At 47.8% G+C, this 13,299-nt stretch overlaps 1 protein-coding gene across 1 annotated transcript in view; it reads left to right on the top strand.

Moving 5' to 3' along the window:
- The window catches only part of CDHR3 (cadherin related family member 3), a gene marked incomplete at its 5' end in the record, with an annotated part of 57,182 nt that overhangs the window by 14,919 nt on the left and 28,964 nt on the right, over positions 1-13,299 (top strand). The window contains 2 exons of the mRNA XM_079786089.1: positions 7,577-7,671; positions 8,357-8,461. Coding sequence (XP_079642215.1) covers positions 7,577-7,671; positions 8,357-8,461 — 200 coding nt within the window. The remainder of the gene's footprint in view (positions 1-7,576; positions 7,672-8,356; positions 8,462-13,299) is intronic.

Genomic DNA, 13,299 nt, shown 5'->3' on the forward strand with positions numbered 1-13,299 from the left:
AAGAAGGAGGAGGAGAAGGAGGAGGAGGAGGAGGAGGAGGAGGAGGAGGAGGAGGAGGAGGAGGAGGAAGAGGAGGAGGAGGAAGGGGCAGAGGAGGAGCGGGAGAAGGAGAAGGAGGAAGAGGCTGAGGAAGAGTAAGAGGAGGAGAAAGAAAATAAGAAAGGGTAGAGGGTGAAGGGGGCAGGCCAGGCCAGTCTGTCCCTTTTTTGGTAGGAAAACAAAGACCCTCCTGGAACCCCTAACCAGAAGACTTCTGCTCACTTCTCACTGTCCAGAACTCTGTCCTATGGCCACTGTTGCTTGATGGTGACTAGGGAAAAAGGTATTTCGGATGGAGATGAGGTCAGCAACCCCAAGTTATACACTTATACATTTAGTTCATTTCAACATTTACCAAGAATCCACTATGTGCCAGGTTTTCTATTAGCTACTTTGGATACAAAGATGACGAAGACACATTTTTTTGTACCTCAAGAAGTTCACAGTCTAGATTGAAGGCATTCATGCATACCCCAAATAATTATAATTTAATAAGATAATTACTGTGAAGTTTGTACAAGATGTAGTAGGAGCAAATGGGAGGAATCTCAGCTGTAAAGAAAAATATTTATTTTTAGATATCCATTTGTACTGTATTGTTCCAAATTATGCAGAAGGAACAAGGTCATGGCCCCTTTAAACACACCTCCTAGATCAAGTTGTCCCTTTCTGATGAAGGGAAGCTGCCCAGGTAGGGAGCAATGCAGCAGGTGTTGCTCCCGTAAAAGAAAATGTACTGCAATCAAAAAGGATGTGGAGCCTGGAACGGAGTGGCTTCTGCAGCGTTGGAGGAGGGAGCACTCCCAGTTGCAGCAAAGTGTTAATGAGTATTTAACACCTGTGCTGGAATGAACAGCTGCACAGAAGGTTGACAGCCAGCCTGCTGGAGCAGTGAACATAATCTAGAAGGAAACTTTCTCAGGCTAGAAAAAGGTAATAACAGTTTGGGAAGTAACATACGATGGCCTTTGTACTTCAACATTTTATTTTGGGCTCTTGGGGGTACTAAATGACATACTTTTGCTCTGTACAAGGAGAAAGGAGATGGGTTAATGCGCTATTGATCAAACCTGTGCTTTTCAACCTTGGCTGTAAACTGAAGCCACCAGAGGAACTTAAAAAAAACACCACCCAAAAAGTCTGATGTAATTGACCCAGAGAGTGGCCCAGGTGTCAGGCTTTAAAAGTGTGGCTCCGTGGTTGAGCGTTGACCCATGAACCAGGTGGTCACGGTTGAATTCCTGGTCAGGGCACATGCCCAGGTTGCAAGCTCGTTCTCCAGTGTGGGGGCATGCAGGAGGCAGCTGATCGATGAAATCAATAAAAACATACTTAAAAATTTTTTTAAATAAAATAAAATATTTAAAAAAAATAATAATTAAACCCCCTAGGCAATCTCAGGTACAAACAGGGCTGAGAACAGCTGCTTTGAAACAGTTTCCCAAGCTTCCCAATTCTCTGTTTTGGATTCTGTGGGTCTGGGGTGGGCCTGGGAATCTGCAAATTTGCCAAATACCCTGGGCAATTGTTCTGGTCGGAAAGGCCGGGAACACCGGTGTATGAGTGTTTCTCAGAGGGGTCAGGCCCCTGTGTGAGAACACACATAGGCTGCTTTTTTAAATGCAGATCCCTGGACTCCACATCACAATACTGAATTGGAACACTTCCCGGGTGATTCTGCTGCATCTACCCTTTGAGAACCACTGAACTGAACAAACAAGTACGGACTTTAATAAACGCCAAAGCATGTGCATGAAGCCACCTACGCTTGGTTTGTGCCTGTCCTCTTACCCGGTGTGTCCCAGGAGTCACTTTGCTGGTGACAGCAACTAGCGGAGAAAGGATGAATTAAAACTTGCTCTAGGACATGTCCAGAAACCCAGCTGCTTTAAAATGACAAATCCTTACCAAGCGTAATGAAGTGAAACTGTGTCACAGAGGAAGTAAGATTGGGGCTAATGCAGAAACCACTGGTCTTTGCTTCCTCATTTTTAGGGAAATTCAAAGAGCATGCGATTGTAAATTGTTGGGACCAGCACTGCTCCATCGAGCTGGAATTTGACCAGAAAAGAATGCTGCATATATATAATTTTAAATGTTCTCTTAGCTGCATTCAAAAAGTAAAATGAGACAGGTGGAATTCATTTTAATACAGTTTAAGTCAGTATGTCTGAACTACTATCATTTCAACATATAGTCAACATGAAAACGATTTATGCAATATGTCACACCCTTTTTCACAGCAAGTCTTCGGGCTCGTTGTGCATGCACACGTGCAGCTCCTCTCCTTTCAGACCAGCCGCACTGCAAATGCTCAGTAGTCACAGGTGCCTGTGGCTGGACAGTGCAGGCTTTGAGCCAGCACCCCCTCCCTGCACACCTTCTGTGTTGTGATGGGGTGCAGGTGATGCATGCTCAGAGGCAGGCGTCAGTGGTGGGCTCGGAATATAAAGACACGCGGGATGGTCTGTACGTGAATAATTACATATACCAGCATTTCTTCCCTGGGCCGCCTCCCCCTGCCCTTTCCCCACCTCCTGAAGGAGGCTCCCTGCAACCCAGCCCCTCCCACCCACTCCCTCTGCTTGGAAATGGCACTGTAACTGCTGCACAGCCCCCTCAGAGACTCTCAGGACGTTAATCAGTTTCGCAGCTGGAAGCAAAGTGATCTAGTGCAGCAATTCCTCCATTAAGGGGCTTTCTCGTGGCCTTTCCATTAGGGAAGGACTTTTGCATAAAGTGAAATGTGCTTTGTCTTCACCAGGGCAGACAAAGGATTAAATTAAAAGAGCAATAACCTTGCTAGTAGCTGGGCTACCAGGAGGGCAACAGGGAAAGTAATTCTCTCCTCCCCTCGGTCTTGCTCGTGGCTCCGAGCTGTGGCAGCGGGTTGTGTCTTTTGATCTTCCTGAGTTTATAGTGACTGTCAGGAGATGGGACTTCTCAGAGCCACTGGTTTCTGGATGAGGAAGGGAGTGAGGCCCTTGCCTGGCCAGGTCACTCTAGTGAGAACTGAGGTCTCTGACCGGGCTCCTGCTCCTCCCCTTCTCCTGTGTTCTGACACATGTTGTCTTTGGTTTCCTGCCCCTTTCTTTCCTGAGTGACAACATCCTCCCTGTTCCCCAGGCACTTCCACTTCCCTCCCGCTCCCCCACAGACACACACCAGTCACGCAGCGGCCCCCTGCACCTACCTGTTCATTTGGAAGCCACCACTGAAGTCTTTGCAAAACACATTCTGCTCCAGGTTCTTACTAAAATGCCGAAGAAAGGAGAAAGCAGGGGAATTGGACAACTCCCACTCCAAACACATCACCACTGACCACTGTGTGTATGTTGGGAGAGACACTTACTCGAATAGGTAGGGATCATTGTCCTTACTATTAGGGAAGCCAAATCAAAGAACGGGTCCCAGGCTGATTATTTAAAAAAAAAGACTGACAAAATATGAGATAGATTCTGCAGCTTTATCAGTAAAGGATTGCTATGGATAGCATTCTGCATTTACAAATGTGGCCCTTTTAAAAACATTCAAATACTTGCCTATAACCTATTTAGCTCACCTTTATAATAATACAACATGAGCAGGCCAAGTTAAGGGCTTGAAGTAGTGTTTTTTATGGTAATTTTTTTTCTCCTAAGCACTCTCTCCCCCCCTCCGCCCCCACCTCCCACTTCTGAGTTGGGATAGGGATGGGAAAAGGGAAAAGGGGAGGAATTGAGGCTTTTATAAAATATTCAGCTTTCAGTGAAAAACATAATAGGATTGTGGCATCATATACATAACTTGAGACAGCCCGGTTGCAAGGTGTGCCCTGTGCTGCTTGTCCTCTGGGTGGGTCTGGGCGTGTTCTCAGCGGCTTACAGTCATTGCCACTCCCAGGACTTGGGAGGAATAAGGGTCCTTCCTTCCCGCTGGACGTTGACTGCTCTGTTCTGAGGAAACAGGGGGCAGAATTCTTGTAGCTCAATTCCATTGCAGGCCTGAAAGCAACTGATGGCTGCAAACCTGCACAGGTTGGCTCATTATTTGCCTGTGACTCCAACTGCAGTGGGGGAGCCGGAGGTGGCGTGCCCTCCCCAGGGAGCCTGACATTTCAGGAAACTGGGCCAGCTCCCTCTCACCCTCATTTCTCCCTACAGCAATGGCACCGTAAAGGGTGAATGGGGCAGGAAGCACGGCTCCTCGCCTTCCACACTGAAGCTTTTGTGTCCGTGAACAAACCGCAGCTGCCAAGGGGCTGCAAAGAGAGGAACCTGGGGTGGTGGTAAAGGGATATTCCCAGCGGGGAAACGGTGGAGCTTGTCTGACAAGCATTTGTTAACCGAATTGATCTGATTACTCAGGACTTGCCTTAGCCAGTCCTGGAGCAGAGAGGGGCTGCAGTTGCTTTTCATTCTATTTCATTTCTGTTTTCCAAGAATGAATATCAAGGGAGCAGCCTTGATTAAACAAGCCTTTAAAAAGGGGAGAGAATGCCAGGTTTTACAGAAAGCTTTCGGAATTGCTGGCAAATGGCCACATGACACAATATTTTTAGTCTATGGATATTATCTCCTTTCTAAGCACAAAACTGCTATTCCCATTAACACAAGCTCATAGGTTCAGGGATAAAGGAAATTAGCATGATGCTAAAAGAAAAAAAATCAGGATTCCAGGAAATCAGACTTTTAATAAAAATTCCCCATGCTCCTAGTTCTACAGTTTTACTCTTTCTATCTGTCTCTGTTTTTCTTTTTCTTTTTCTTTCTTCTTGTTCATTTTTGCTGAGACTGTAGACAGAACTGGAGAAGATTTCACAATCAAGACTGGCATTCAAACAGATTTTTTTTTTTAAGTTTAACAAGTTTTTTGTTGCTGTATTTTCAAGGATTTTTCAAAAAAGATTTTAAGATCCTTTAAGTTTGGAATGCTGCTCTTAGATGGGAAACAGGCAAGAAGAAAACCCCCATATTTAACGTTTAACAAATATTTATTGAGCAGCTATTACGTGTTAGGCACTAGGGACATAGCAGTGAGTAAGATGAAGCCCTTTTCCTCCTGGATCTTACATTCTCACCTTGTACCAGGCACTGCTCTAGAACGCTACACGATGGGGCATGCCCTTTTTTGTTACTCTTTGTTGCGCAAGCTCTCACAGCTGAAAAGTGGTAGAAACAGGATTCAGATTCAGCTGTCTGGCTCCAAAAGCCACTGAACTTAACTCCACGGCCCCAATTTGTGACGCTTCCATTCCAAACGGGTCTAAGAGTCCTCCTTCCCTCTTCCCATCCCTTTTGGACTACCTCTCCCACATCTTCGTATGTTTCCTCAGTTGACCATAGCTTTTGCACAGCAGGACCTGACTGTCATCTCCATATCCCAAGACCTTGCACAGTTGGGGGACCAACCAGAACTGGAGACCTATCTCCAGAGCATTTCAAAACACGTGAAAAGACATCCCCATTTAGGTGCATGTGGTAAATGCCCCCCTTGGGTCTATAAACCCTTGTATCACATCTCGTGCGAACCTCTGATCTGTGGATATGTGAGGATTCTCTGCCAGGAAGGCTCTGCTTAAAGACATGGAACTGCTCCGTGTGCAGGCAGCTGCAAGCCTAGGCCACTGCTCCCAGGCTATGAGCAGGGGAGTTGAGGGGGAGGGAGCTTGGCATTTAAACGTCATGCCTCTGAGTGCATATGCAATTTGGGGGCTGGGAGAAGGGCACTCCTTGGTACTGCCCAAATCGTTTCCCTCAAAAATATTTCCTCTCTAAGTGACCAGGAGGAGAGACTTAGTAAAATTCCCCCTATAGTAGAACACGGTGTCATCATTAACCAGCCAAGCTGTAAAATAAGATTTACATGACTATGGGGAAATGCTCAAGCTATAAATGAAAAGCGCAGATATTATAACATCAGCCCAATTTTTTGGAGGGTGTATGTTTGCATAGAAAAGAGCATAAGGCTATCCATGAAAATAATGATGACTACAATTGAGTTTCTTTTTTATACTTTTCTGTCTTTCCCAATTTTTGTGTAAAAGATATATTCATCACAACTAGGAAAATGTTATTAAATAGGAAATGGAAAGCAAACACTCTTTTAAATGGTTTAAAAACCTTATAAATGCCCGAAGGAGACCTTTAATGTCTTTTCTGCGCATCCTCTCTTCTCTGATGGAGAGCTCAGCTGTGATGACAATACCAAGTCTCTGGGTTGGAATCCTTGGCTGGTATTGCCTTTGATTCTAGACTTCAGGGGCCATGGCTGTGGTTGCAAAAGCTCCTGGAGGAGAGGTCATCCTCATCCGTGTAGGAAATAATAAAACCTTCTAACCTTAAAGCCCTTTGGGCCCTAGCTGGTTTGGCTCAGTCCCAGGTTCGATTCCAGTCAAGGGAACATATCCAGGCTGTGGGCTCAGTCCCCAGTAGGGGGGGCATGCAGGAGGCAGCCGATCAATGATTCTCTCTCATCACTGATGTTTCTAACTTTCTCTCTCCTCCTCTCTGAAATAAATAAAAATATTTATTTAAAATCCCTTTGGAACAAATGGACATACACGTGTGGCCCTTCACATTTTACAGCATGCATTGGAATTGAATCCTCACGTGACTTGAACAAGCAGTTGGTGGTATCATCTCTAAATTACAGGCAAGGAAGGGACTTGTCCCAACCAGAATTTGGACTCAACTCTTCTGATCCAGGTCCTTCCCCTGCATTGTTGACTCCATCAGGGGAGCACGGGCTCAATCTTGATGAGCACTGTGGAGAGCAGAGGGTGGTCCTCCCATGAGCAGGCCCTCTGTGGACGGGACAGATGAGCCTATATCCCTGTCAGAGCAGGAGGTGCTGGGCAGAGGGTCATCCGGAGAGCTGGACTGGGCCCTGGAAGCCAAGAAGGACGAAGACTCTCAAGTCCCCACGACACTGGAAGACTTGACCAGTGGCCACAACCCTCAGATCAGATTTTGAAACAGACCTTCTATATCTCCAAACCAGCTTCAAACTTGGGCTCCGTTAAGTTTCATTTTCTCTCACACTTGTCCTTCCCTTTGCCCTTCCATCATTTCAATGAATGATGCTTATGGACATTTTTGCACCCCCACTCTATCCTAAGTTCGGTTAAGTGTAAAGACCAGATCTCATTTACTTGAGTATTGTCCTGTTACCGAAGGCATGGTGGCTGTGTTTAAAACAGTGTTGGTTAAAGAAGTGGGCCTAGGCAGCGGCAGTGAGAATGCCGTGACAGAGAAAAGGAGACTGGGCTCAGAAGCAGGAGGCCAGGCAGGGCCTTATATATGCATTCTGTAACTAAAGCAGGACCCAGTGACCAGCTCCTCGGGATGTGGCAAATCAGGGTCAGAGGCTCAGACCATCGGATCCAGACGTTTCTTGATTCAAGAGCCATTAAGCCTGAGAACTCACTATTTGGGCTTCATCCTGATGCATCAGGAATGTTCCATGAGCCAAGAATATAAAACGGGAACTGAACAGACATGTCTTCTGGGGAAAGATAAGTGTGCTTAGTCACATTCTTTTTGTCTTTGTTTTTTAGTATTTCCTGATTTCTCCCTCAAAGAGCTTCGGCATGTCTGCTAATGGGACACTCTTCTCCACAACAGGATTTGACTTTGAAGCAGGGCATAACAGGTAGCCTTTGCCGATGACCTTGTTTGAAGTTCCTTTATCTGAGGGTCAAGGAGCAGGCGTAGTGCAGCCTGAGTGAGGGCAGCTAGGGAGGCCCTGAGCAGTTTGCTGCCTTCCTGCCAAGTGAAGAGGGTAGGGAGCCCCGGAAAGGGAATAAGGCGGTTATATGGAAGGCCTCCTTCCCCATCCAAAATCTTCATCTGCAGATAATAAGAATAAAGGTGTGGGAGAGGACACCCAAAGCATGGGGAGAGGCAGCTGCCAGAGCTCTTGGCTAACATGAAAGCAGCAGGGTGGACGTGAGCAGGCCTCTGAGAAAAGACGTGAGGAGAGGCCAGGGTTGGAAGATGAAAACACACGGGCTCTTGGCTCTGCACTGGCTGTGAGAACCAGGGCTCGTGGCTTAATCCACAGGAGCCTCGGTTCCCTCACATGGGTGCAACACACACTTTGCAGAGATGCTGTGAGGAATGATGGAGATGGAGTGTGCAAGATGGCGGGCATGAGCACATGTGAGGTGGTGGCCATGAATGAGACCTACAGGACGAGAAATGCAGGAGTGGGGTTTCAGAGGTGGGGAAAGAAGGGTGGGCATAGCAGGCCGGACTCCGCAGGAGCACCTGGAGGGGGCGGCAGAAAGGGAACATTTCAAAGCTTGACTCCCACACGTGGACTGTTCTCCTGACAGTTACCATCTCACTGTGGAAGTGAGGGATAGCCAAGGGCTCAGAGCCTCCACATGGCTGCGGGTGAACATCGTGAACATCAATGACGAAATCCCACGCTTTACCAGGTAGGCCTGGGGCAATCAGGGCTCCGTGGGCCTCAGGCACATCTCTCTTAGGTGACAGAGCCTCCTCAGACACATTGAATACAAGACAGAGAGGTGTCCTGCTCTGGCCTGGAAGAGAGATAAGAGGCCTGAGATCATCAGTGTCCTTTCCCTGGGTCTCTGGGCTTCCGTCTTCCACCTTTGCTCCCCCTGACTCTGCACCCCCACATTCACATGCACCAAAGGATTGTGGGTATGGCTGAACACGATGCCCCCATTGGAGGTTTGCCACTGGGCTTACGGAGCAGGTAAATACAGTATAATGTTTCCATAGTTTGGCTTTTCGTGGTTTCAGTTACCTGGGGTCAACCACAGACTGAAAACATTAAATGGAAGATTCCAGAAATAAACAACCATACGTTTTCAATTGCACACAGTCTTGAGTGGCGTGATGAAATCTTGCAATGTCTGCTCCATTCCACTTGGGACATGAATCATCTCTTTGTCCAGCGTAGCCACACTGTATATGAACCTCTCCACCCGCTTAGTCACTTAGGAGCCCTCTGGGTTATCAGATAGACCAGTGGTTTTTTCAGACGGTGTGCTGCAAGCATTTGTAAAACATGCTGGGTGCTCTGAGTTCCTTCCTGCCATGGCGGGTCCAGTAAAGAGATCTGGCAGCTCCTACATCCAGCAGAGGTGAGAAGGTAAGTGAATCTGATGGAGGCAGCCTGTGGGAATGTGCCCAGCACCAGCTCGGGCACAAAGGGGAGACCTGAGCCTGTCATAGATGGGGATTTAGGAGGGGAAGATAGGGTTCTGAGATAGCATATGACCCTGCAAACAGCTTGGCTTACTGCAGAAGACTTTGCCTGCCTCAGTCACTGGTGGGCTCAAAGGCAGCCACAAGCAAAACCACCTGCCTGGGGTTAACTGCATTAATGGCTGTGAATAAATTCAGCCAGGAGGCTTCACTACGCAGAGTGCTTGCGACCGATGACCTTGGGCCTCTTATCTCTCAGAAGTTGGGAGGTATTAAGACCACCCCACTCCCAGGCTAACCTGGTGCCATTTGGCAAAACACAGCACAGTTGTGAAACTTCTGGATTTTAACAGTCTACAGCCCAGTTGCTGGGTGTTGATGTGGAGGGAACAGCAGCAGATACATTCCCACGTAATGTCTCCCGTCGATGTCTGTTGCCAGATTAAGCTCAAAAGCATGAGGCAGTGCACTTCTGCTGACGGGTTCCTCCGGGGGCACAATCCAGGCAGTTTATAAATAGTTATGACGTCCCAGCCTGGGTCCAGACTCCAGCACTGGCCTCACAGCACCGTGGATTCATCAGTAACCCCCAGAGGAAGGTGACGGCGATGGGGCTGGAGCTGACGCATTCTGCAGCCCTCCCCGCACCCCCGGTCTGTGAGGTGGGAAAACAGGCTAATAGGGTTGCAAAGGAGAAAATACTGTCTCCCAAGGGGCAGAACTTGTAGACCATCTGGTTTGGACGACGTCTTCCAAAATAAAGCAATTGACCTCCGCAGAGAGAGAACATGACCTTGGCTGGTTGTTTGGGCCCCAGAGATCAATCTGAAACTCTGGTTCTCACTTTTGGTTTGAAAGATGAACCTGTTAGGCTCCATCCCAGACAGAGAGCATGACCTCTGTGACCATCTAACCATTTAAAAAAACCAGTAGACTTTATTTCAAACCGTGGTCCATGGCTGTTGGTAGGGATGGGTCTGTGAACGTCTGCCTCCTGAAGGAGGATTTGGGGCAGGAGTTGCCCTGGCATTGCCCGGACTACTGATGGCACAGCTCCTCAGAGTCAGTCAGCCTAGTCCCTCAGCCATCCACGATCCAAAGGAGTTTGCTTAGTTTCAAACTAGGTGCTGACTTTGAGGGTTTTCATGGTTCAGCCATGACTCTTCCCCCCCTCCCCACCCCCGCTCCCCGAATCAGAGCTAGGACTAACCATAAATTGCTTAATTCAGGATTAACAAAATTAAATCCTTAAACTGACTCAAGTACAGTGAATTTGAGTGTGAAGTAAAAATGTAAACTGTGGAAACAACTCTTCTATCTTTATTGTTCGTTAAGGTCCTACTAAGACCAAAGCAAGAACTGTTTCCGTTGTTGAAAGAGTCTCCCTGGGTGTGACAAACATCTGAATGCTTTATGGACTCCTGCGTACACTCTGGGATTCTGCTATTATTCAAGTGGAGCACTTGATTATAAAAGTACTGGACTTACATTTACTCTCCACGTGCCAAGCACAGTGCTTGCTATTTTTGCAGAGCACTGTTTTTAGAGAAGGTCTCTCTCCCCTTCCACCCTTTTTTGGTATTTACTCCCAGTCCTTTCCAACCTGGTGCCTGGCAGTATATACACAACCTTATGCACCTACTGAATATTTATTCATAGTGATGAAGTCATCACATCATGGTCACCCAGGATTCACCCCCTCCCCCCTGCGCGTGGCCACTGGCCCTTGTCTACCCATCACCCAGCCTCTGGAGATCCTGTTAGGAGGAAAAAGGTACGGCAGTGAGTCAGAGCTCCGCCCTAGGGGATGGCTGCAAGGCCCCTGGTTTCACGGTGGTTTGAATGGATCTTAACTGTGGCCTGAGGGTAACGTCTTTACATTAAATGATATTTTACTCAGACTTGGGTTCCCAAACCAAATAAACCAAAGATTTCATCTTCTGCCAGGCTCAGTGTGCGGTCAGCCAAGGGGAGAATGTTTTACCTGAGCAGCTGTGCCACCACCAGGAGCATGCCCAGTCCCCTTCCCAGGGACCCGATTCCCTGGGGCGCCCGGCATGGACTAGATGAGCCTTCAGAAGCAGTATAGTCCGAAACGGCTGACATTTTGAGCTGGATACTTCCTTGTGATAGGGGGGCTGTCCTGTGCATTGTGGGATGTTTCGCAGCATCTCTGGCCTCTACCCCCTAGATGCCAATTGCGGCCTCCTTCCCTTACTGTGACAACCAACATAATCACCCCCAGAGAGACCACAGCCTTAGGGAAGGAGGGAGGAGGGAGGGGGAATTCTCTTCCCAAGGTGTCCTGGGCCTGTCCTATGAGAAGCTGGGAGCCTGTGCTTGTCACCTCTGGTGATTCCTTGCAATAGTCCTGCTCAAACTTTAAAGTGCATGTCAGTCCCCGGGTGTCTTTTGAAAATGCAGATTCTGAATCCATGGGTTGGAGTGTGCTGAGGTCTGCACCCCCAGGGAGCCTGTTAGAAATCAGGGACCATGACTGAGGTAGCAGGGACACGGCTGGGGTGGTGGCACAGGTGGCACAGGAATCTCTTTGGTGGAGGTGAACAGAACCCACTCCAAGTAACCAAAGGAAAACTCTAGCAGGTTAGAAACGGCGGCTCTCAGATGATGGACATAAGGGCTTAGTCCTGATGTAGGAGCTGGGGTTGGCCCCTCTCTCCTCTGGCTCTGGTTCGGTTCCTGCCTCCTCGGCCCTACTCACTTGTCTAATCCTGGACCCATCAGTGGGCACAGCACAGATCCCCTGAGAGGGGGTGTGTGAGGTAAGTCAATGGATTAACAGGCTGATTCAGTGGGACACTGGAGGAGGAGGAGTCCAGAGCACCAGGTGGCTTCTTGATCGGAACAAGATCACTGTCCCCCATCAGTGGACTCACCTCTGGGAGGTCACTTCAGGAGTGGGCAGGGCCAGGGCGCACAGAGGAAGAGGTTGGGGAGGGCGTGGGCCCAGGTTTCTCTTCCTGCCTCTGGCTCTACCAGAGGTTCCCTCTCCCTTTTCCTGGCTCTGGCCCCACCGGCCCTCCAGGGATGATGAGACAGAGATGCAGAAATATTCTTTTTAAAAATATATATTTTTTAACTGATTTTAGAGAGAGGAAGGGAGAGGGAAAGACAGAAACATCAATGGCAGAGAAACATTGATCAGCTGTCTCCAGCATGCCCCCTACTGGGTATCGAGCCCACAAGCCAGGCATGTGCCCTCACTGGGAATCGAACCATGACCTCCTCGTTCATGGGTCGATGTTCAACCACTGGGCCACACTGGCCAGGCTGCAGAAATATTCTGAGCTCAGGAAATGAATGCCATCATTTAGATCTGAGGTGTAGCCTTCCCTCTTCAAGAAGATCTCATGTGGGAAAAGCCACGTTTAGGAAATTGGCAAATTAGAGGTGACTATTTGCCCCACTGAAATGATTTTTCCTCAGCAGTAGGACTTCCTGCAGAGTAATTTTAAACAATAAGCCTCCCTTGGTGCATTCAGAATCACTCAATTTACCCAAGTTGTGTAGTTAAAACTTCAAACCTCCCTGTCTTATTACCAGCCTTTTCTAAAGGCAGTGGAGGTCTGAGGAAGATGGGTAAATTGGTGATTTGAGGCTATTTTGTAGAAGTCATCCTTGGAGGGCAGTGTTCTGACCTTGGCTTCTGCGGAGAGGTGGGGGGGGGGGGGGTGCGCTCATTTCTCCATTCAGAGGGCTGACCTTATGATTAATGCTATTTGGGAAGATATACAAGTTCTGTGCATAAATTCTGCCTCCTCAAGCAAAGAAACAAAAAAAGACAAGGAAGAAATTAAAAAAAAAAAAACTGAGCAGAAAAGAGATTTAAAAAAAACCCACAAAAAAAACTAGAATAGAGAAGGTTTACAACGTGTCTGGCTTTTGGTGGCTGCCATGTGATGGGAATCAGAAATCTGTCGTTCTGGACGTTATTTCCAGATGGATTTTAAACATCATTCAGGGAAATTCTGCACAAGAATTGGAAGAAAAAGAGAAGCTGGCTGGACAAACCAACTATGCCTATTTTAAAACAAGTTAACGCTGATCTGAAATGGCATCAGGTGTGGGTGAAGTC

This window comes from Cnephaeus nilssonii (assembly GCF_951640355.1).
Source record: "Cnephaeus nilssonii genome assembly, chromosome: 12".
Lineage (NCBI taxonomy): Eukaryota > Metazoa > Chordata > Mammalia > Chiroptera > Vespertilionidae > Cnephaeus > Cnephaeus nilssonii.